The following is a 21453-nucleotide window of genomic DNA, read 5'->3' on the forward strand; positions in this document are numbered from 1 at the left end:
TAATCCCATAACTCTGACATCTAGAAGCCCATGATATACACTCAATATGTTGGTCCCAGCTTCTTAGTATCCCCAGAGGGTTAAACACTTTCCAGAACTTCTTGCCTGGTCCTTAGCTCCTGCTCCACTTCTAGAAGAGGAAACTTCTTTGCACATGTAAGTCATTTCTATTCCCACATGCTGATTTTATTTAGATGATTAAATGAGAAAGCTACCTACATAATAAGAGGAAATGAGGACTTCCCCTTGTGGCTCAGGAGTAACAAATCTGACTAGGATCCATGAGGGCTCAAGGTCTATCCCTGGCCTTGCTTTGTGGGTTAAGGATCCAGTGTTGCCACAAGCTGGGGCATAGGTAGCAGATATGGCTCGCATCTGATGTTGCTGTGGCTGTGGCATAGGCCGGCAGCTCCAGCTCTGATTTGACCCCTAGCCTGGGAACCTCCATATGCTGTGGGCATGGCCATAAAAAGATTAAAAAAAAAAAAGGAAATGAACTCTAAGCTAAAATCAAGTGTTTAGGCTCACAAAAGGTGGTGTCCCGGCATATGGAGGTTCCCAGGCTAGGGGTGGAATCAGAGCTGTAGCTGCCGACCTACGCCAGAGCCACAGCAACGCGGGATCCGAGCCACGTCTGCAACCTACACCACAGCTCATTGCAATGCCGGATCCTTAACCCACTGAGCAAGGCCAGGGATCGAACCCGCAACCTCATGGTTCCTAGCCGGATTCGTTAACCACTGAGCCATGACGGGAACTCCAAGGCCCTTCTAATGTCACAGGGGAGCCCTGCCAACCACCTTCATCTACCAAGACTTTTACCATTGGAGTTAAGTTTCCAGAGGCAGGATAGGATATCTGGTTGATCTAAGCTCACATAATCACATGTTAGAAACTGTATAGATCCCCAGAGATGGAAAGTCAGGGGATTAGAGAAGTATTTGAGACCCCTGAGGATGGTGGGCTTTACTTTTATTGAAATTCCCTGACCTGGATGCCCAGAATTGCTGTCTTACCATTTAAGAACAGCATCCCACATTCCTTATTACTCTAAAGCCTCTCATATCATATGAGAAGATATAGAAGCCAGAATACCAGGCCACTATTTGATATGTCTAGTAAATCAAGAACGTATGAACATATAGGAACTGATACGATTACCCTTTGAATCTATTTCTCAAAACTTCCTCTACAAGGCAGGGTGCTAAGCTCTTTATAGCATTATCTCAATAATAGGTAGACACTGCTCTGACCCTTGGCTAAAGAAATGGAGGCTCAGAAATTTTAAATATCTTGCCTACTGTCACAACTGGCAGTCCATACTTTTAGCCTTTATTACCCCACAGTGATTAAGAACAATAAGGGACAATAACTGCAATAGTTCAAAGAATAGTTAAAATATTAAAAATAATATTAGTGGTTAAAATAACACCCAAAAACATTCATTGAACTTTTTACTGTGCATTCAGTATGGTAAATGTGCTGTGTATGTACTATTCCCTCTGAATCGTTATTGCACTCCCATGAAGTGGGTACCACTTGGTCCCATTTTTAGATGAAGATATGTGAAATTACTTTCTCAACATAACTCAGCTAGTAAAAGATAAATGAAACAATGTGTAATAAGGGGTTAGAGGAAGACCAGCTATAATTAACCAGCAGTGCTTGCAATGTAGGCACTGCGTTTTGCGCTTTCCCAAGGACCTGGCTGGGAACCTGAGACCCGGGTATGACATATCTTAATCTAAATTGTCCTTCCTCTGGTTCCCACAGAGAGCTTTGGAAAGAGGTGTGCATGGCAGCCAGGGTCAGCCATGGTCAAAAGGGCCTTTCTCATCCAGGAGAGGAGGCTCCAGAGAGCAGAGTGCAAATCACACCTTTTTCTCCTGATTAACACCTTGTAAAGATGAGTCAGCTCTTGGCTCTTGGGGTTTTCCCAGAAGATAGAATTCTTTCTTTTCCCTTTGCTTCATAGATTTTCCCACAAGCAATCAGACTTCCTGTAATTTTTATTAAGAATTCCAGACACCCCAGCAATAAGTTCCAGACACCACAGCCTCCGTTAACATAATGAGCCGTTTTATAATTGGGTTCATTTCATTAGCCCAAAGTCTCTACACTTGGAAGGGAAGCACCCCCTTCCCTGGGCTGTTGGACCACAAGGCCCCTGCCTCCAGAAGAGAGCACTTCAGGACGAGGGCCCCTTTGGCAGCCCCTGGAGCAGGAAGGCCTTGCGTCCCATCGGTTCTGTTATTACTCCATGGGACTGCATGTTAGAATGGACAGGAAGCCTGGTTCTATTTCAGAGGAAACAAAAGTTAAAGATCTCATCCATATATTGATTTGGGCCCCAAAGCAAATGTTGGACATGGCTGCCTACAAGCTTTAGGTTTAAGAAAGATTGAATTGCAGAATGTGTTTTGAGATTTGCTCAGTTTCTCTTCTTACATCTACATTAGATTATATCCACACACCACCAACCAACTAACAAAACCTTCTGGTGTTATTTTCTCAGACTGTTCTCCTGGGAAGGATTTTAACAAGGTAGTGTCTGAATGTCAGGAAGGGTTTCTCAGGTACAGGCTTGAAGAGGCCTGACTGTGTACCTGCTGCAGCCAGTCAGCTTCTCCTTTTCAGCTCATGTTCAAGTTTTACTTTAGCTCAGACTTTAAAGATTAACTAGATAATATGTGGGTAAAGTGGTGAATATCTATTTATTTTTTGACCACGCCCACAGCCTGTGGAAGTTCCTAGGCCAGGAATGGCACCCAGACCACAGCTGTGACAACACTGGATCCTTAACCTGCTGAGCCTCCAGGGAATTCCGATGAATGTCTTAAATACCTGCAGACCTGAACTGGGGCACCTGTCACATGTCAGACATGATGCTGGAGACTGGAGAAGTCAGAGATGAGTGAGATGGCTCCTCCCCCCAAAAGAGACCTTTCTCATGGGGAAGGCGCTGCCTAATCTAGAGCAAGGCAGAGGAAAGAAAGAGAACCAGTTAGGGTTGACAGGCAGGCAGATAAGTAAGTGTAGCATTTTCATGCCTGAGGGTGAAGGTGGTAATGGAAAAATTCTCAGGGTTTTATGGAGACATGGTATGGAAAGGAGGGTGCAACAGGTGAGACTTTTTATCAGAGGTGGTCCTGAGGCCAAGTTTATAGTGTGGGCAAGAATTAGGTAGGGTGAGATGGGAAGGAGAAGAGCTCTTGGCAGCTGGCACCATGTGAGTAAATGTCTAGGTGGGACAAAAAAAAACTGCAGTGGGTTTTGTCACTGCCATGTGCCCTAAGAGGCAATGAGTAGAAGGAGACAGGGTGGCCAGGTAGGGGCCAGACCCTGGGGAGACCTGACGGACAGGCCCATGGATCTTATCTTACACATGAAACAGGTCTTTAGTGGGCTTCACAAAGGGGAAGCAACAGAGTCAGAGTTGCCTTTGATTTTGATTAATCTGGAGGATAGATTTGTTGGGGCCAAGGCTGGAGGCAGGAACAGCAGGTAGAACCATAGTGGAATCTGTTACATGAAATCTTCATGGCTGGTAGAGTGGGGGAAGTAGTGTTGAGTCTCTGATTTCTGGAGGGAAAATTAGTGCTTAACTAGGTCAAGAGGTTGGGGATGAAAGAGAGGCGTCTAGGGATGATGCTCTGGTTTCTCACCTGGGAGTCTGGAGTGTAGTGGTGTCACCAATGGAGAGAGACAGAGCAGCACGAACAGAAAGAGCTGCTGTGTTTGGACAGGCCGAGTCTGGGGCACCTGAGGAATGTTGGATAGATGGCTGATGCAGTTGGAAACTGGGATCTGCCCCTGAGGGGAGAGGTTCAGACTGAAGCACAGAGCTGGAGGTCAGCAGCATGCAGGTGGTTGATGAATCATACTGGGAGAGAAGAGCTAAAGCAGAGAAAGGGCATGGAGACAGAAACTTTGGGGGAAATGAGTGCTTCAGGGGTGGATGGGGGTGAGGATCATATGAAAGGGAGGAAACCAGGGAATTTGGGGCTGGAGGGTGAGGGAATGGAGAGAGTCAGGTTGGAGGGAGCGGTAGGCTAATACAGCCAGGAAGATTCAAGAGAGATTTCTGTAGGGTTTGGCAATTTGGAGGCCACTGGCAACTACAGAGAAAGAAGTTCTGGTGGCATCTTGGTGGGTGACAGGGCATGGCCAAGGCAGATTCTAGTAAGGTAAGGAGAGCAGAGACGGCAATTAAACAATGAGTGAGGACCCTGGGTGCTAGGTCAGCCCAGCCTGTGCGTCTCAGGGAGCATGCAGAGGGCTGGATGGCTTTATAGGATCTATACTCAATTCACTTTCTTGTGTTTCCCTCCTTCTTCCTTTTCTGCATTCTCCTTTCTCTACCCCCCTTCCTTCCGTCCCAACCACCCCTCCATAACCACGTGATATGATCTTAGCTTGTCATAGAACTTATGTTTTGGCAAGGAGACAAGCATGAAGTAATCAAAGGCCTTGATGGATGCCCTGATTACTTATAATTAACCTCAGAAATAATTGATTGTTATCATTTTGATAACTGCTACACAAGAAAAGCAGAGGGCATTAAGGGGGCATATTCATGGACTTTTACCTTCTTTTTGAGTAGCGCTTCCTATAAGCAAACCAAGAAGGGAAGGAACACACATTAGAAGGCCCTGAGTATATTCGTCAACTATGCAATACTATTTGTTTGGTCTTGCTCTAAGTTTGAATTTCCAATCAAATCCCACTTTTGCCTTCAGTGGAAAAAGTCAGACTCTCGGAGTCCTTTTTGACCCCTCCAGTCCATGTTAAACTGGGACATAATAATGGTAATTAATGCAGTGTTGACTGTGTCTGACATTTTTCCAAGAGACAGGATGAAAGAGACGATATACATCTCAAAGGATAGGAAATCTCTGGTTTATCTTTCACAGCCTAATGAAATATACTTTTATCATTAGAATCAAGTAGAATCTTATTAAGACTTGCTGTGCAAGGCAACTCCAGAAGACAACGTCGGTTGCCCTTGACTACCACGTGCATTTTTGCTTTTTGTAGTGCAAGGAAAACTTTTAATTGCCGGTGTTAAATTCTCTGAAGTTAATTTCACATCACCTTGACGTTAAGCTAACAGGCAGACAGGGTCATTCTTGGTTTGTAAACTCTGTTGTCTGGATCATTTAATAGTATCACATTCAAGATTGTGAGCTGCAGAGAATTTTAAAGAAAAGTAACAGTGAGGGCTCACAACTATGAAATAACTCATCTGAAAAAATAGAGGACTTTTTTTTTTTTTTCTTCTCCTCTTTCACTGCTCTGGCAAAAGTGGGTTACGTTTTCTTTCTTCAGAGAGAGAGATCAGTATGAGTTTTATGCCAGAGGCCATTTTAATACATGAATGATTTGTAGGTAAATTTATTGTAGCCAATGGGTGCAGTCAACTGTGTAATAGAAATATTGTCAAAAAGCCGGGATTATTATTTAAATAAGTGCAGTGTTAAATTTGATTACATACTTTTTAAAGCTAATAAAACATTTCATTGCTCTCAAACTATTTCCCATAGTCCCATTTAGTCAGAAAACATAAATTAAGTGAGGCTCTGCATAGAAAATTACCCAGGCTTTGTGTCGATGGAGGCATGCATGGAAAAGCTTGGCAGCCTCACAATTTAAAGACGAAAGGATATAAAAGAGGTTGGCAGGCTCCTATATAGGCTGGTGGGGACACTTTTATCCTTGAAGAATTATGGAAAATGACTGCCTAGGAGAGTGTGTGCTTGAGGTGGCCCGTAGGGCTGAGGAATCGAATCGTAGGAAGCCTAGAAGCCTAGACGCCCATCAGAGGAAGGCTCCTCTTGCCTTATCTCAGGCAGAGAGACGACACCCAAACTGATAAAATTCCATTCACTTGGATGTAGGGTCTTTCCAAAAACATCAGATTCTTTCTTTTTTTTTTTTTTATTTAATATAATTGTTTTTGTTTTAAATATATCGAAGTAAGGCCTCTGGATGCCAGTGTGGGGCTCTGACATTTTAAATTGTGCTATTTGCTGAGCTAATCCTGTGACAGGTCTTCATTTCCACCAAATGTCAAGGATCAGTGCCTTGCATTCATTTTAATGAAATATTGTGCTGATAAGGGTTATGAATGCCACGTTTAAGCTGTAAATTCCTGAATGTCGGGCTGCTTTCTGCTTTGTGAATTCACCAGGGAGCAAGCTAATGAAGGTTTCTTTCTCACTTCTCCTTACAGTTAGGGATTCACGGCTATGCCTTTGCAATCACAAATAATGGATATATCCTGACGCATCCAGAGCTCAGACCACTGGTAAGAGAAATACTTATTTCTGTGTTTCTCCCTCGATGATTTTAAAAAGATTTTCTTCAGTTCTACAGTGATGATACTTGGTATTTTTCACTTGAAACACTCAATTCCTAATACTGTCTCCTAAAGGCTGTTTTAATAGTTGAACTAGCATTTTGGGCCCCTAACAGGTAACTAATGTAGGGTAAATATATGTACTATCATGCATGTATGTGTGTATTTCATATCTGATCATATATGGAAAAAAGTTAACTCTGGACAGCTTGAAACCCATCAAAATTGGTACCTTTGTATAACACATGGTCTCTCACACTCCAGACTGAGACTGCTTATTGCAAGTTATATTTGATATAACAAATTAGATCCAGGATCCCTGGCAATTCATTATGATGGGATTTGCCCCCAAATTACATTGCCTCAACCCAGTGCCTGCTGCCTGGAAGGTATTCAACAATACCTTTTTTGTTTAATTGAAACAGTTGAGATTTTCTCCATGTCCTTCCTAAGCCATAAGCCAGTAGCATTGTTTGGTGACCTGACATGTAAACCATCTCCTTCAGCATCATTTTCACTCTTTAAAGTGAGTGGCCAAATCCAGGACAGCCCAGGCAATCGCGGTCCATTCTGCCTGGCAGAGGCTGAATGGCGAGAGGCTACTCGGAGCACTGTGTGGAGAAAGATTGATTGTAAAGGGCAGCCAGGCTTGTTGAATAGGAGGCCCTGGTCCACTGGGGACTCCAAAGGGGGCACTGGCAGTAAGTGTGCCACGTGTTTGCTCTCCCTGGACTAGTAGCCAGGCGTTGGAAAAAGGACATCCCTTTGGGTTTGGTTTAGCTAATTTTGAAGAAGATATAAGAATTCTCCTGTGGCACAGGGGGTTAAGGACCCGGCATTGTCACTGCAGCAGCTTGGGTCGCTGCTGTGGTGTTGGATCGATCCCTGGCTTAGGGATGCTGTGGGCGTGACCAAAAAAATTAAATAAAGAAGATGTAAAAAATTAAATAAAGAAGATGTAAAAGTATAAAGAGTAACACAGTAAACGCTGCTTTTGAATGTTGAGAAAGTATCATTTGTTTCCTGTAGCTATACATAAATACACACACACACACACACACACACACACACTCACACACTCTCACACATACCCATCTACCTCACATGTCTTTGGCATCAGAATTAGAAAATAGCAGCAGTGCCTGCTATGCAAATGTTTTCTTTGGAGAAACATGGGGAGGGGGGCACCAGTTTGCTTCTCATTTGAATCATTGTTTAGAAAAAGTTCATGTTTGCTTTCCATCATCTTCCAACTTTGCTCTCATCGCCCTGGTATCAGTGGGGTCATGGCCACATCATGTGCATCCCGTATGCATGCTTCAAGATGGGACTTCAGGTGTTTTTGACCTCAATGATCTTTTTATCAAAAATAAAAGATGAACAGGTTAGCTAATTCCAAATGTCACTCAGAATTAATGAATCACCTAATTGAAAAACTACTAACTTTTTGAGGATATTTAAGTCTAAAGACATATTTAATTCTAAAAAGCCTGACACAGTGCCCATTCCTCAGCCACCCAGTAGGGGTCAGGGAGTGGTAGGAATTACGTATTTGGTGTGGCTCAGTATGGGTTCCTAGGGTTTAGTTATTCCAAGTTGGAGTGAATTGGAGTAAATGAAACAATCAGATCTGGATCTTTGGCCAATGAATGAAGTAGCTTTCTATTTATCAGCTTTTAAAGAAGGAGTGAAATGGAACCAGATGTCAAAAGTCACTAAGGTACATCTCCTCTCCCTGAAGCGATGGAAATGAGCAGCTCCCATCTGCGTGGTCAGTTCACAGAGTCTTTCAAGACTGGTCTTTCTATCTCCTGGTCATGCAGCAAGTGGTCTGTTTGATATAATCCATGTGATGCACTTTCCAGAGCTGTAGCCACTGAGTGGGCAGCCGAAAAGCTCTTAGAAAAGCAAGCCAACCAGTTGACACAGATTATCTCCTGACACTGCAAATATTCACAAATACAAGTCATTTCTGGTCTTCTCATTGGGAAGCATTGTACTGCATGATTTCACTGGCAGTGGTAGCTAGATTCCCATAAATAGGGTGGCCCAAGCCAATGCTGCATATCTCACTTGTGAGAACCCAAACCCAAACCAGATGAAGCATTTTGCAGCTGATCCATAATAAGAACATAAAGAGTGGTCAGGTCAGTGGGCTATCTCTCCCATTTATTGGTCTGTGACCCTGAGGCCATGACATATTCAGAAGAGGTGTGGAGGAGTTCCCGTCGTGGCGCAGAGGTTAACGAATCTGACTAGGAACCATGAGGTTGCGGGTTCGGTCCCTGCCCTTGCTCAGTGGGTTAACGATCCGGCGTTGCCGTGAGCTGTGGTGGAGGTCGCAGACGCGGCTCGGATCCAGCGTTGCTGTGGCTCTGGCGTAGGCTGGCGGCTACAGATCTGATTAGACCCCTAGCCGAGGAACCTCCATATGCTGCGGGAGCGGCCCAAGAAATAGCAAATAGCCAAAAAAAAAAAAAAAAAAAAAGAAGAGGTGTGGAGTGATGCCCACCCTTGAGGATTATATGAAATAACCCATCTGAATGTGATCAGTAAGGGGGTATTGACTCTGCCCTGAGTATTGAATTTTCCAAAGACAGCAGTGAAGAGAAAGGAACTCAACGTCACACTACACAGGTTGCCCTTGACTTCTGGCCCTGCTGTATCCCAGTAGTGTGACTCTGGGCAAGTCATACAGCCTCTTTGAGCATCATTTTCTCTTGTAGTCCTGCCATAACCAAAATGTATATGTCACTGGTGGTCAGAGTAAATGGGATAATGCAAGCAAAGAGCTCTGTGGGATAAAGCAGACCCCAGGAGATTGTGGGGACAGTGGTGGTTATAGCAGTACCCTGTTTATGTTATGTTGCTTTTACAGATCTGTGCTTAGCTGCTTTAAAGGTTGGAAGGAAACTGGTGGTAGATGCTTGGGTTGGGGATGGACTTAAAGAACACTTTTTAATTCTTCAGCTGGTTCGGATAGTTATGATAAACATTGGTGAAGGATCTTGTACACGCACACACGTGCACACACACACACAAACTGATACAGAGTTCTTGGAACCATGCAATCTGCCTGTAATTCTACTTTTAGTCTGACTTCAGCTTCACCTTTGCAACCTCAGCTAAGCCTGATGATGCCGGTCTGTCTATCCCCTTCCCTCTATCTGTGATGCTCTCTGTCTCTCTCACACACACATGCACATGCATCCTCAGTTTCCTTGGCCATCTCTGAGCTAGAAGACAGGCAGACAAAAACTATACTGGGAGGCTCCGTGTGAGCTCTATCCTGTAAGGAAACCAAAGTGTTTGCTTGTTCCTGCTGCCATTGTCTGTTTGTTTTAAAGTAGCAATAAGGTTATACTAGCAGCTGCAGTTACCAAAGAATGATAGCTCAGAGTCAGTCCACATGGAGGAAATAACCGCAGTTCTGGCACGAACAAGTAGTTCATTTCTGTCTTCCTTGTTCACCTGAACAACAAAAGCAGAAAGCTTCACCCCTCCTTTTTCCTAGCCACCAACCACGTAGCACAGAGGAGGAACTCCAGAGAGGGACGAATGAAGGGATCCTCCAAAGTCACTGTTTTCATTTGCACTTGCTTTGGGTCCTTTGGGAGAATGTAATTGATGCAGGTCCCTTGGAAACCCCCAGGGTGTACACCAGACAGAAATGCCTGGTCAGACCCTCTTGCAAGGCTGCGAACAGCCAGCCCCCAGCAGCTTTCTTGGCCAATTTGGGCAGGGAATCCTCACTCCAACCTGAGTGGCCTTCTCCAAGCCTCGCCATATAATCAAATCCTTGTTACAGATGGATGTTCCCTTCAGTTCTGGCCAAGGCTGCCAGTAGAGCAGAGGTAGGGTTGTGGCCAGTGTGGGAGGACCCAGTAAGCTCACTTAAAATAACTCCTATTCCTTCTCCATCTGCCACTGAGATTGGTTCTGCCCCTGCAGCCAGAGGAAAGAAGTGGGTTTCTCTGAAGCACAATACCAATATTTTTCTAATTTGTCCAATAAAAATTTTCCCCCAAACGTAATATTTGCCTTGATTTTATCTGGTATTTTCTTTCATCCTGTATGATTTGGGTGTGAATCATGAAGGGTCTCCAAAAACAGCTGAGAGGTAGGAGCCTTACTCAGCAAATTGGCTTTCGTTTAATAGGCAGAACTGCTCAAGTGATGCTTTGCTGTTGGTAACTGGGCTCCCCATAGCCTTTTTCCAAGTATTTCTCAACCACTCTGACCTTGCTACCTGCTTGTGACTTCTGCTAAGCTAAGTGAGGGTGATTCCACAAATGTTTATTTAGCTGTTGCCCAGCGAGCAGGGTGCTGTGTTAGACTAGGGCTGATGGAGATATCGTCACATGAGCTGGGGACCGTCTCATGGGCAGGAATTACAGCAGGAGAGATTCACGTTAGACCTTGAGGAATGCTCGTTGAGTAGTCATTAAACCTCTGAGTTTTTTTCTTGGTCTCTACCACTCTTTAACATTTAAGTTAAAACTATCTGAAAGTGTAGTTACCTAGAATTACTGTCTAGACTGATTTTTCTTGCACTTTATTCTTTCCACGTCTTTGAGAGCTTTATGAACTTTTCCTAAAATGTGGAGCCATGAATAGGTCACTTTCTTTTGCCTGACAGAGCATTGAGGGAGATGAGACTGGAAAGGGGCCACCTCGGGCATGATCTGATTTTCTTTGAGACTTTCTTTTCTTTTAGAGGAAAGGGACATCTGGGCTGATTTTCTTCCCCCAAGGAGCCCTGGAATGTGGGCCTAGTCAAACCACCAAGAGAACACAAGGAAGGCTCCCTTCCAGCAGCCACAGCACAGGCAGGGTTCCACAGAGGAGCCTGGGGCAGTCAAAATCTAGGACTCGCTTCCGTGAAACCCATGTTGTCCTTTGCCAACGGCTGTCTGCTCTGTGTGTGCAAGCCCAAAAGATGAGGAGGGATGCTGGAGGGTTTCTATTCTATACTAGATGAAAATTGGCCGATCCTGTGGGCCACTGGGTGTCGTGGTGGATGAGGTGGGAGGGGGGAATAAGGGAGAGAAACATGAATTCCTTCCTTCAGCATCTGCTAGATGTCCAGCCATGTTCTAGTGCTGAGCAAGCTGCTCAGAGTGGTTTCAGAGACGTGCCTCACCTCGCAGATCTCAAGATGGAATAGGAGGGATAAGATTTTATACTTAGGCTGTGTAAGTAACAGGCAAGATACATTTTGTGTGTTTGTTTTGTTGGTGGTAGTCTTAGTATTTTTTCACATTCGTCCATTGCTTTTACATGACAGACACTGTGATGAGTGTTTTACATTGCGAAAGCTTTTAATCATTAGGTCATTTAATGGCAGGTCTAGGGTGCAGGTGCAGTGGAAAGGCCCAGAAGCTCAAGGGAAGGGTGTGCATGAGGGCAGGCCTGGGTGGAAGATAGGTCTAGAAGGCAGCCTGGAGTCAGATTATAGACATGTGGGGGTTCCGGCTGAGGAGCTGCAGGTCTCTGCGAGGCAGTGCATATCCTCATGATACATACAGGAAGTGCTGCCTGTCAAGGAATTGACATGTTAGCCTGTATCTTCACCAAGAAGGTTATGACTTTCAGGACTCAGACTAGCTATATGCATACTAAGGGTTAATTCCTTGCTGTGCTGGGAATGTGCTTTTGCCATTTTACACACAGTAACTAGTTATTCCTCTCAACCTACCTTTGCTATGGCGGTACTGCTGCTATTTTTCTCATTTTGCAACTGAGAAAAAGGAAGCTCGGAGCAGCCGGGGGCCTTGCTCAGTGTCACGTGCTCAGTAAGTGGCAGAACCACTGTGCTCTCCTCTTCTAACAAAGATGGGGACGCTCTCAATGTGAACTTTCAGAGTGATCTTTATATGATGATGCAGATCCTCAGTCGTGCAAGGGCTAACTTCTACCCCATGCATCTTATCATTTTATTATTTATTTACTTATTTATTTTTAGTTGTTATTTCCCCAATACAATTTCTTTTTTTCTCCTGTATAGCATGGTGACCCAGTTACACATACATGTATACATTCTTTTTTCTCACATTATCATGCTTCATCATAAGTGACTAGACATAGTTCCCAGTGCTACACAGCAGAATCTCATTGCTAATCCCATTTTATTTTTTGATTAATTTTTGGACCAGGAATGCTTCAGTTAATCTTACATCATTTCTTCTTCCCAACAACAATGACTCATTACAAATGCTAAGGGTTCTTTGCAGTTCAACAGGTGTGGGTGTGGCCTCCACCACCAGCTTTGTTTGGACCTCTCCCCAAGCCATCTACCGTCATGTCCTGTTGGTTCCAAAGTGCACCCCAAGTCCACTCCCCTCTCTCTGTCACTGCCCCCCAGTCAGAGCCTCCATCCTGGCTTCCCTGGATGACTTCAGTCCCCTTTCAGCCCTGTTCTGAGCACTTAATTTTTGTCCCCACCTCACTGCGACTCCACCCACCCCCCCAGCCCCGGTGTTATTCACTCAGCAGTCAGAGGGTGCTTTCACAGCCATCTCTCAAGAGGGTCTGGCTTCTCTTGGCATTTAGAGTGAAACCCAAACTCCAGCCTGTGACCCAGTGCCCCACGAGATATGGCATTACCTCTCTGACCTGCTGGAATTGTGTGGCTGCCCACTCTGCTCACCTGTGTCCCAGGTGTACTCCAGCTCTTTTGTCTGTTCCTGTTCCGCAGAAATGCCAAGCTCCTTTCTGCTCCAAACCCTTGTGCCTTTAGTTCCCTCTACCTGGAGTCTTCTCTCTGATACACCCATGACTGCCTGGTTCTCATCCTCTGTGTCTCATCTCCCCTGTACCCCCACAGGGAGGCATCCCCTCTCTCTGACCAAAGGAGCCACACCTACCACCATCGCTTCCCGTCACATCTCCTACTTTAGTTTCCTTGGATCACTTACTACTCTTGGGAAACGTGTGTGTGTTCAGCCTCTCCCCACCATCCCTTGTGCATTCCTGTGACTTTGCTGCTGCACCGAGGGGGTAGTCAGTAAATATTTATCGAATGATTTTGATGATGTTTGAAGGGTTCTGATGACTAAATGTCTGGGTACCAATTTCCTACAATAAATGAGGAGTGCAGGTGCCACATGTTCACCCATCAAACATTTATTGAGTTCTTGCTACATCCAGTGCAAAACTTGAAGCTCATGTGATTGGTCAAGCCCTCCTTCCTTCTGCCCCTGCCTCTGCCTTTCTGTGGCCCGCAGGCACTCATCTAATGTCCCTGGGTCAGGCACTGTGCTGACAGAGTGATAGAAGCAGGTAGAAGAATACCTCTGGCACAAGGAGCTCAATGCACAAAGTAAGGTACCTGACAGTGAAGGGGGCAAGAAGAGCTATGTGCTTGCTGGGGAATCATCTGTTTTTCTGGAGAACAAGGTGCCTGAAAATGCTTGAAGGCTTCCCAGAGGAGGTGGCATGCACACCAACTATATCCACAGTCCACTCTGGAGGACACTTCGTCCCACTTAGTGGGGGCTCCACACACTTCTCAGGATCTCTATCCTTAGGCTGGACCAGGCATGACTTCTCTCTCTGCTCTTAGATTCATACATTCTGGTTTGGCCCCAGCCTGTAAGGGTATATGGAGTGGGGATCTAGCATCATATACAGTCCTTTCTGTGGCTCCTAAAGTCTGGAATCCCACCTCAGCGTCCCACTTGGGCCCTTTGCTCAGGCTGCTAGAAACTGAATGAAACTGGCCAGTAGGTGGCGCACAGGCACCACCATGTGCCCAGTCCCTGCCAGGAGAGCGTCCCTGCCCGCACACATTCTCAGAACACAGTCCAGGCCCAAGCAACTCTGCTTACGCTTGGTCTGAATCCATCCCGTTTAATTTAAAAGAAAGAATTAACAAATGCTTAGTAAATGTATCTGCTCAGGGGAGTGTGTTCTCTGAGAAAAAATAAACAAGCCTGAGTGACCCCCACGTAGCAATCCTGTTCTTTTTGAAATACATCATTTGGCAAAAGAGAAAACAGAGCCTTGCATGCTTTCCTCTTGATGAAATTGTTGAGGGCAATAGTTGGAACTGCCCAAGTCTGGACACTTGAGTGGAAGCCTTGCAGCCCTGAGTGGAGAATGCTTCCACTTCATGAACTTGGGGGTTAAGTGCATTAGACGGGTCTGGCTCTCTATTCTGTAGGCCTCAAGAACTTAGCAGCCTCTTGGTCCCCAAGTTCTGTGGCTGAGCACATGCATGGACACATAGGATATAGATGGGATTTAGCAGTAACAGTACAGAGGTTACTTACAATGTCAGGAACCAGGCTGTGTATGTATTGCCTCCTTAAGTCCTTACATCATCCTATGCATTAGTGCTTATTTCAGAGAGATTAACTGATGCCCAGGCCAGACACTGTGTCAGTCATAAAGTAAATGTGGCTCAGTTTTCAGAGAAAACAGTCAACCATAAATAGTGTCTTCATAAAATTAAACTGATTCAACTGCATAGAATTCCTTAATTCTGAAGCAATATTATAAGCTTCTTTTATAAAATGAGAATTAGGCTGGAGAGCTCCCTTGGCTTCTGCAGACAGTTTTCCCCTTAGCCTCTGCCTCCTGCCCCTGCACCCCACTTGCACGGCCCCCAGCAGTGGCTCCCTTGCTCTTGGCGATGGATGGAATTTAGCTAGTGGAGAACACACATCCCGAAGAAATGGAGAGAAGAGAGTGGGGTCAGAGTGTATATTCAGCTGTGTGTCCTCTGGGACTGGCTGCACCCGATGTAAAGCCACATCGGCCTCCTGTTCTCTGTGGGCTCCTATAACTGCTTTCCTCTGTCATTTCATGCAGAGTAGAAGAGAAGGTAGCCACTGCTTCTGGCTTCAGGGTACTGCACCATTTCTTGTAGCTTCCTACACCTTACCGCACTGTTACAATAGCCTCTTTATTAAACCTTTCCTAATTTGCCAGCTTGAATATGCCATGTGCTTCCTGCTGGGGCCCTGAGTGATACAAAGGTAAGAAAAGATGGAAGGATCGCCTAAGTTCTTACTATGCCGAGAAAGGAAGAAGAAGGAAGGAAAGAAGGAAGAATTAAAAAGAAAGAAAAGGAAGAAAGGGCAGAAGGAAAGAAGAGAAGGAGGGAGGGAAGGAGGAAGGAAGGAAGAAAGGCAGGCAGGCAGGCAATGAAGGAAAAGAAATGGTAAGATCAAAAGGCCCTCTAGCAAGTCTTTTGCTTATTTATTCATTTATATTAATTCATTAAATAATCCCTCATTGTAGTAGGAGCAGAGAGCTTCCATTTATACATTTCTAGCTAATTCCGCTTTTGCTCAAGTGATTCAGAGTTGGGGGTCTGTTGCTCACAACCAGAGCAGCCTGGCTGGTACAGCTGTGAAATTCCCAAGTCGGGGAACCACTGCTGGGTGTGGCTCTGACCCCTGTTCTCAGGGAGCCCACAGTCTGTCCTCCCTCCCTCTCTCCTACTCCCACCCCAAAACTTTCCTCTCTGTCCACCCCATCCTTTCATCCCACTAGGCTTCTTACACACACGGGTCTTTGAGTCTGAGCTCCATACGTTCTACATTATAGAAATCTCTTGATGCATCTGTCCCCTTGCTGCACTGCAAGCGACCTGAAGATACTCACTAATCAGATAGTTTTTTGTTCACTCTTGCTTATCCAGGGCCTGGTAAGATTTCTAGCAGAGGAGGCAGAATAAGAAATAAACGTGAACGAGAACCTACATAGAGGAAATTGACTACACAATGACACAGTGTATTATTAAGCACCAGGGTGAAAATACTGACAAGAAGGAGAATTTATGGGAGTTCCTGTTGTGGAACAGTGGAAATGAATCTGACTAGGAACCATGAGGTTGCTGGTTCGATCCCTGACCTCACTCAGTGTGTTAACGGTCCGACATTGCCATGAGCTGTGGTGTAGGTCAAAGATGCGGCTCGGATCCTGCATTGCTATGGCTGTGGCATAGGCTGGCAGCTGCAGCTCCAATTTGACCCCTAGTCTGGGAACCTCCATATGCCGTGTGCACCCTAAAAAGCAAAAAAAAAAAAAGAAGAGAATTTATAAAAGGCCTTGGTGTCTAGCTGTAAATGGGTGGCTGGAGAAGTTTGCAGGGAGCTGGTTTGTAACCTGTAAGCTTCAGGTCACAGTTTGTGATCCAGTCCAGCACAGTTAGGAGCAGCAAAGGGTCCTTCAGACACATAGCTGTGAAACAGGCTCATTCTTAGGCTCCTAGAGCCTACCTTCCCTCCCGTTGTTCCTTCCCTCACCTGATGTGTAGTTATTGAGCACCTCCTGTGCCAGACAATCTTTTAGATGCTTGAGACCAAGTGATAAAACAAGATGGACATGATGTCCCCCTTCATTTTGTCATGGGGAAGGTAAGTTTTTTTAAGCTCATAAGTAAGCAAATAAATGCAATGTGTTACACATTTTGGATAACCTCTCCAAAGGAAAGAGAGATCTGAGGGAACGAAAAGTAAGGAGAAGTACCTCTTCCCTCAGTTGGATGGTCAAGGAGAAGCCTTCTTTGGGATGACATTTTAAGCTGAGCCTGTAGCCATGAGGAGGGAAAAGAAATTGTTGTGCCCAGATAGTGGAGACTGGTTTAGGCTTGGGGAACCGTGTATGCAAAGACCCTCCAGCGTGGGGAGATTCAAGATGTTGGGTCTGGAAGCTGCGGGTAGATTTAGGATAGGCTTCCAAAGGTCAAGGGAAAGTGCCTTGAGGTTTTATTGATAAATTCCTATTTGGGAACATACTTGGTGAAGTACTTGCTGTGGATGCCCTGCCCATGTCCCCTCAGCCCTCACATTCATGCCTGCCAGCCTGGCTTGCAGCTGCCAGAACCCTAGTGAGGCTTTTGGAGACCACTTTTCTCAGACCTGCAGCAGGCCGGATGGGCCAGGATGTGAATTCAGCATCCTTCTACCAAAGACCAGTGAGCATGCCTGCTTCTCAGGCAGACTCTCTGGAGGTTGCTCCACACTGGTTCCCGGACCCCTGGGATTCAGCTCCAGTTGCCCACAGTGCTAACATGCTCAGCAATGCACCTTGTGTTGACTCTCCACCCGTCTCTGTCTCTGAGTCACTTTGCCAATGTCCCTACACACATTTCCTGGGAAACTATCCAAAGTAAGAATCCTGCCCTTGAATCCTAGTCTTAGGGTTGCTTCAGAGGGAACTCAAGCCAAGATAGCGAGGGATGGATATGTCTCTAAAAAATTGATTTGCTTAGACTAGAACTTCAAATGCAGTGCTGTGTGCATGCAGCCCTTTGCATTAACATGATGGCATCATGCCATTATGGTCAGAGAAGATACATGAAATAATTTCTATGCTCTTAAATTTGTCAAGGTTAGTTATGTGCCGTGGAATACTACTCAGCCTTAAAAAAAGAAAAAATAATTCCATTTGCAGCAACATGGTTGGAACTAGAGACTCTTATACTAAGTGAGCTCAGAAAGACAAATACCATAAGATATCACTTATACCTGAAATCTAATATATGACACAAATGAACCTTTCTACAGAAAAGAAACTCATGGCCTTGGAGAAAAGGCTTGTGGTTGCCAAAGGGGAGGAGGAGGGAGTGTGATGGACTGGGAGTTTGGGGTTAACAGATGCAAACTATTGCATTTGGACTGGATAAGCAGTGAGGTCCTGCTGTATAGCTCAGGACGCTATATCTAGTTATTTGTGATGGAACATGATGGAGGATAATGCAAAAAAAAGAATATGTATATATGTATGACTGGGTCACTTTGCTGTACGTAGAAATTGACAGAATATTAAAAATCAACTACGATGGAAAAAAAATCTTTTATTTTTTTAATTTTTTAAAATTTATTTATTTTTCCACTGTACAGCATGGGGGCCAAGATACACTTACATGTATACATTTTTTTCCCACCCTTTGTTCTGTTGCAATATAAGTATCTAGACATAGTTCTCAATGCTACTTAGCAGGACCTCATTGTAAATCCATTCCAAGTTGTATCCGATAACCCCAAGCTCCCGATCCCTCCCACTCCCTCCCTCTCCCCCTGGGCGGCCACAAGTCTGTTTTCCAAGTCCATGATTTTCTTTTCTGTGGAAATGTTCATTTGTGCTGTATATTAGATTCCAGTTATAAGTGATATCAAATGGAATTTGTCTTTGTCTTTCTGACATTTCTCTCAGTATGAGAGTCTCTAGTTCCATCCATGTTGCTATAAATGGCATTATGTCGTTCTTTTTTATGGCTGAGTAATGTTCCATTGTGTATATATACCACATCTTCCTAATCCAATATCTGTTGATGGACATTTGGGTTGTTTCCATGTCTTGGCTATTGTAAATAGTGCTTCAGTGAACATGCGGGTGCATGTGTGTTTTTCAAGGAAACTCTTGTCTGGATATATGCCCAAGAGTGGGATTGTGGGGTCATGTGGAAGTTCTATGTATAGATTTCTAAGGTATCTCCAAACTGTTCTCCATAGTGGCTGTACCAGCTTACATTCCCACCAACAGTGCAGGAGGGTTCCCTTTTCACCACACCCCCTCCAACATTTGTTATTTGTGGACTTATTAATGATGACCATTCTGACTGGTGTGAGGTGGTATCTCATGGTAGTTTTGATTTGCATTTCTCTTATAATCAGCAATGTTGAGCATTTTTTCATGTGTTTGTTGGCCATCTGTATATCTTCCTTGGAGAACAGTCTATTCAGGTCTTTTGCCTATTTTTCCATTGGGTGATTGGCTTTTTTACAGTTGAGTTGTATAAGTTTTTTGTATATTTTAGAGAGTAAGCCCTTGTCCGTTGCATTGTTTGAAACTATGTTCTCGCATTCTGTAAGTTGTCTTTCTGTTTTCTTTTTGGTTTCCTTTGCTGTGTAAAAGCTTTTCAGTTTGATTAGGTTCCATTGGTTTATTTTTGGTCTTATTTCTGTTGCTTTGGGAGACTGACCTGAGAAAATATTCATAAGGTTGATGTCAGAGAATGTTTTGCCTATGTTCTCTTCTAGGAATTTGATGGTGTCTTATCTTATATTTAAGTCTTTCAGCCATTTTGAGTTTATTTTTGTGCATGGTGTGAGGGTGTGTTCTAATTTCATTGCTTCACATGCAGCTGTCCAGGTTTCCCAGCAATGCTTGCTGAATAGACTTTCTTTTTCCCATTTGATGTTCTTGCCTCCCTTGTCAAAGATTAATTGACCATAGGTGTCAGGGTTTATTTCCAGGTTCTCTATTTTGTTCCATTGGTCTGTCTGTCTGTTTTGATACCAGTACCACACTGTTTTGATGACTGTGGCTTTGTAGTATTTCTTGAAGTCTGGGAGAGTTATGCCTCCTGCTTGGTTTTTGTTTCTCAGGATTGCTTTGGCAATTCTGGGTCTTTTGTGGTTCCATATAGATTTTTGGATTGTTTGTTCTAGTTCTGTGAAAAATGTCATGGATAATTTGATAGGGATTAAAATAAAAATCTTTTAAAAAATGATGGCAGGAGTTCCCATAATGGCACAGTGGTTAACAAATCCGACTAGGAACCATGAGGTTGCAGGTTCGATCCCTGGCCTTGCTCAGTGGGTTAAGAATCCAGCATTGCCGTGAGCTGTGGTGTAGGTTGCAGACGCAGCTCGGATCCCAAGTTGCTGTGGCTCTGGCATAGGCTGGTGGCTATAGCTCCAATTAGACCCCTAGCCTGGGAATCTCCATATGCCGTGGGAGCGGCCCTAGAAAAGGCAAAAAGTCAAAAAAAAAAAAAAAAAAAGAAAGAAAAAAAGAAAATGATGGCATCAGGCACATGTCCCATTCTATTTCAGGTTGCTGCACATGTATTCACCTCACATCAGCTTGCTTTCACTGAGAAGCATCAGGGAGAGTTAGCTTTAAACTGTTAATAATGGAAAAGGCACTTAAAAGAAATTTGGTTTAGAGATAGGATTCTCTGTTGCTTTATTGTTTGGTGAAAGAATTTGATGAGGACAAAGCTTTTCTTTTCACTGGACACACTCTGACCTTTGTTTTACTAGATTAATTTCATATCTAGAGTGCCCCATCTTGGATGATGAATTAGCAATAAAAGGCTCATCAAAATGTAATTACAGGCAATGTGTTGAATAATGATCTCTTAAAAATTCCTATAGATTTGTCTGCACCTCCTTCCCCTCCTGGGGGAAATGAGCCTCAGCTGCTAGCTACTAGCCAGGGCTCAGGAATGCAAAGCCTGGCCACACTGCGAGGCCAAGATGGGAGAGCTGGCTTCTATCATTGCCCAGTGTCATCTAATTGATCAATTGCTTTTCTCCATGTGACGCACATCTTTATATAATTTAAAGGACCATCTGAAGGAGGGTAGGAATACACAGGAAGTGGAAGCTCAAGATAGAGTGAAACCCTCACCTTCTCTTGCCTGGGGTGGGGAGAGAGTTATTAATTAAAACCTTAACTACCTGGACAAGAGCAGGCAGACCAGCGTGGAGAATGCAGGGAAGCGAACATTAAAGCTTTCATAACTGCAACTTCCAGGGAAGTTTGTTCCTCCTTAAAATAGGAAAACAGAGCCATCTGCTTCTAAGAGGAGACCAGACGGGGCTGTGAGAGTGAGTTTAGGCTTCCCCAAGGCGGGAGGAGGAGCCAGGCTGGTTTCTCTCCAGAGAGTTGGGCAGAGAGTTGGGCTTGGATTAGGAGAAATCTAGCCTTAGCCTCAGTGTATTGAGGAGCCCTGTAAAACCTACAGCTGGGGCTGACAGCAGAATATTCAAATGATGCAACAGTGTAAGTGCCCACACTCATTTGAATAACTGAAGAATTCAGTTATTTGAATGCCAGTGATGATTCCTCCAAGTTTACATTTTAGAAAGACAGTGCATCTGAATCCCCATGAGAGCATTAAATTGCTATCTAATTAGCAGTCCCAAATTATATATATTTAAAAGATAATTAAAGGTTTGAAGGCTGTTGGAATAACTGGTTATACATTTAAATGAATCACTAGAAATTTGTTAGTAATGTGTGCAGTTTTGTTTTTTGCTTCTTTCTTTGAAGTTTGGTAGACCCAACCTCAAGGGGTTAAGTCTGGTAGCGGTAAGATAAAGGCAGATGTTTTTAATTATTGCAACTCA

The 21453-nt window shown here is 44.3% G+C and overlaps 1 protein-coding gene across 26 annotated transcripts in view; it reads left to right on the forward strand.

Annotated features, from left to right (window-relative positions):
* The window catches only part of CACNA2D3 (calcium voltage-gated channel auxiliary subunit alpha2delta 3), a 924345-nt gene that overhangs the window by 575918 nt on the left and 326974 nt on the right, over positions 1-21453 (forward strand). For all 26 annotated transcript variants that reach the window (XR_014823278.1, XR_014823270.1, XR_014823269.1 and 23 more), the window contains one exon: positions 6233-6307. Coding sequence is in view for 3 of the 26 variants with exons in the window: in XM_084988628.1 (XP_084844754.1) it covers positions 6233-6307 (75 nt within the window). In the remaining 23 variants the exon portion in view is untranslated. The remainder of the gene's footprint in view (positions 1-6232; positions 6308-21453) is intronic.

This window comes from Sus scrofa, chromosome 13 (genome assembly GCF_054392235.1).
Source record: "Sus scrofa isolate SSC_HxYL_T2T_F1_AM1 chromosome 13, Sscrofa_HxYL_maternal_Yorkshire_Landrace_v2.0, whole genome shotgun sequence".
In the NCBI taxonomy this organism is placed as follows: domain Eukaryota; kingdom Metazoa; phylum Chordata; class Mammalia; order Artiodactyla; family Suidae; genus Sus; species Sus scrofa.